The 3,254-nt window shown below is 43.7% G+C and overlaps 1 protein-coding gene across 1 annotated transcript in view; it reads right to left on the minus strand.

Moving 5' to 3' along the window:
- Window positions 1-3,038, minus strand: part of Lars (leucyl-tRNA synthetase) — a 64,241-nt gene extending 61,203 nt beyond the window's left edge. The window contains exon 1 of the mRNA XM_021150615.2: window positions 2,816-3,038. Within this exon, the coding sequence (XP_021006274.1) occupies window positions 2,816-2,821 (6 nt within the window). The 5' untranslated portion in view covers window positions 2,822-3,038. The remainder of the gene's footprint in view (window positions 1-2,815) is intronic.
- Between the last annotated feature and the right edge of the window lie 216 nt (window positions 3,039-3,254).

A 3,254-nucleotide genomic window follows, 5' to 3' on the forward strand; every position in this document is an offset into this window, starting at 1 on the left:
CCCAATGGAGGAGCTAGAGAAAGTACCCAAGGAGCTGAAGGGGTCTGCAACCCTATAGGTGGAACAACAATATGAACTAACCAGTACCCCCAGAGCTCATGTCTCTAGCTGCATATGTAGCAGAAGATGGTCTAGTCAGCCATCATTGGGAAGGGAGGCCCCTTGATCTTGCAAACTTTATATGCCTCAGTACGGGGAACGCCAGGGCCAAGAAGTGGGAGTGGGTGGGTAGGGGAGCAGGGTGAAGGGAGGGTATAGGGAACTTTCGGTATAGCATTTGAAATGTATATAAGAAAATATCTAATAATAAATCAGAAAGAAAAGTGAAGGTGATCCAACACAAAATCATAAAGTTACTTTAAAAAAACTAAGATTTTTTTAATGTTATGTTTAATAACTGCATTGAACAATTCTCACACACAAACTCTGTAGATGATAGTCATGTCACAAATGTCAAAAGATTGGAAATGCCTGAGATTCTCATTTGGACTGTAAAACAGCTTAATAACTAACCTACCTCTACTATACTCCAGTGCATACTGAATTCTGCTTTCGATGCTAGCATGAAACAAATAATAAATCTCTTCTTATCCATGGTATTCTGCAGTTCATTTATTTTGCTTGTGGTTTGAGTTTTCTGTTGTTTTCTTTTGCAAATAATGGTCTCACTATGCAGCCCTGGCCAGCCTTGTGCGCTATGCAGGCCAGACTGCCCTGGAACTCCTAGAGAACCTCCTGCCTCTTCCTCTGATATGTTGGGATTAAGATGTGCAGTACCAGGCCCTGCTATTCTACAGTTACTAGGACACTCTTATAAACATCATCTCAATCTTACATCACCGAGAAGGATGAACCGTCATTTTCAAGACACCAAATCTGAACTTGAGACAGCTAGCCAGCAAATGGTGAAAACAGTGAGATACTGTCATCTTACCCCCACTTCTGCTTTCTCTTGTTATCCTGACCATACCCTGGGCTCCACCTCCTCCTAGATACAGAACCCTAAATAAGTTCTATTGGGTTTTCAGTCTAATAGTTCAGTGCACCAAGCTGTTTGGGGCAGAACAGTCCTTTGTAAACTGCAAGGTGGTGAATGAATACAAATTATATTACTTTTTACTTACAGATATTTAACCTTGCAAGATCAGAAACACACACATCACCAGAATAAAAATGAAGAAATTAGTCACTGCCTCTTTTCTTGTAGTTTTTCCTGTCTGGTGCTCTCTCACTCTCTCTCAACCTCTCTCTATATATATAAAACACTACTTCTCTCATAACGTTGGATATTAATATCCATGTGTAAAATCACTTCAAAAGATTTTACAATGACTATAAATAGTTCTTTCAGGATGGGAATGCAACATAATGGTAGGCCACTTTGCCTAGCATATGCAAGGGCACTGGGTTCAAATTCCAACAACACCTCCAAAAAAAAAAAAAAAAGGCAGAGAAAGAGGAGGAAGGAAGGGAGGGAGGTGAAAAGGAAGGGAAGGAGGAAGAAAGAGAAGGAAGAAAGGAAGGGAAAACCCATGATTGTCTGAAGAGGACAAATGAGTTACTTTTAAGCCAGATACAATACTGCAGCCCTGGAATCCAGCCCCCTATAGAAAGAGAAGCAAAAAGAGCTACACTGAGTTTCAGGCCCACCTAAGAAAGAAAGAAAGAAAGAGAGAGAGAGAGAGAAAGAAAGAAAAGAAAAGAAAGATCTAGCTCCAAAAACTCTTCAATCCTATAGGATCTTCTACTTTTTCACCAATCCTCAGCCTGCAGGCCCACCCAGTCCTATTTTTTTCACTGCCTCTCTGGATGCACCTGAGCTGTCATTTCTAGCTCCAGTTCCTCTTGTCATTGTTCTTACCTGGAAACACCCTTCCCAGTCAGTTCTGCTCCTGCACCTGGGTACATAGCAGGAAGAAAAACTGCTTCTAAACTCCACCGTGCTCAAGAAGTCTCAAAGACTAAATACCTCAAATTCTGAAAGCCAGTGGCTCTTTCCTGATAAGCTATTTAATTCCCCACCCCATACCACTCCCCAGTACTGGAGATTGAACCTTGATCAAGCTAAGTAAAAACTCTACAACTAAGCTATCTCTGATCCCTTTTATTTGCTTGTTTATTTATTTATTTATTTCATGTGAGTACACTGTCACTGTCTTCAGACACAGCAGAAGAGGGCGTCCGATGCCCATTACAGATGGTTGGGAGCCACCATGTGGTTGCTGGAAATTGAACTCAGGACCTCTGGAAAAGCAGTCAGTGCTCTTAACCGCTGAGACATCTCTCCAGCCTTCCCGATCCCTTCTCACTTCTTATGTATTCGGTTTTGTTCTGAACTCATTCGGTAGTCCACGCAAACCTTTCATTTTCAGTCCTCTTACTTCAGTCTCCAAAGTACCTCAGATTACAAGATTTGTACGACAGGGCCCAGCTGCTTAATTTTAAATTTGGGTTATATTTAAAAGTCAGTGCTTCGGGGGCACTAAACATATTCACGGTGAGATGCCCGATTCTTGCTGTTGTTGAAACGTTAAATGTTCTTTCTTCTTTACCTCTGTATTAATTAAAAACTCGATCAAACTCCGCATTCGGAATTCAAGTAGGCAATGTAAAGGGAAGACAGTAAGTTCCCGGCTCAACTAGCGAGAGAAGCAAACTGATTCTCTAAGAAAGCCCTGCCTCACGCGAGGGAAAGGCGTCTTTCAGAAAGGGATGTCCCTTTCTCAGCGACAGGCAGCATGTGCTGAGACCAGAGTTCCCTACCAGCTGGGTTCCAGGGCCCGAACCTGAGGACGCTCTTCCCGCCCAAACTCACCGCCATGGCGCCGCCCAAACGACTGAAGATCCAGTACAGTTGCCCAATGAACCCCTCAGAGATGTAGGTCCAACTTTTCCCTCCCACTCGTGGAAGTCTAGCCTCTCAAGACACCAAAGCACACACTTCACACTTGCTGAGGCAATCGCAAAGCTCACTGACTACGCCCGGTGTGTCTCTCGGACAGCAGGGAGTTGTAGTTCCCAAACATCGAGTATTGAAGTCCAACAAGGGTCCGTGGACTACAATTCCCAGAAGACAAAGCGATACCGGAAGTTATCTGTAGCCATAAGCCTACTCCCAAGCGACACCGGCAGTGATGTCACCTTAAGTTGAACTACAAGATCCGTGATGCAGTTCGGGATGATGGACTGCTGCAACTGTGCTCGAAAGTAGGTGGAATTAGGAACTTCTCACCCCTTGGAGCTGTCCGTCTGTC

This window comes from Mus caroli, chromosome 18 (genome assembly GCF_900094665.2).
Source record: "Mus caroli chromosome 18, CAROLI_EIJ_v1.1, whole genome shotgun sequence".
Lineage (NCBI taxonomy): Eukaryota > Metazoa > Chordata > Mammalia > Rodentia > Muridae > Mus > Mus caroli.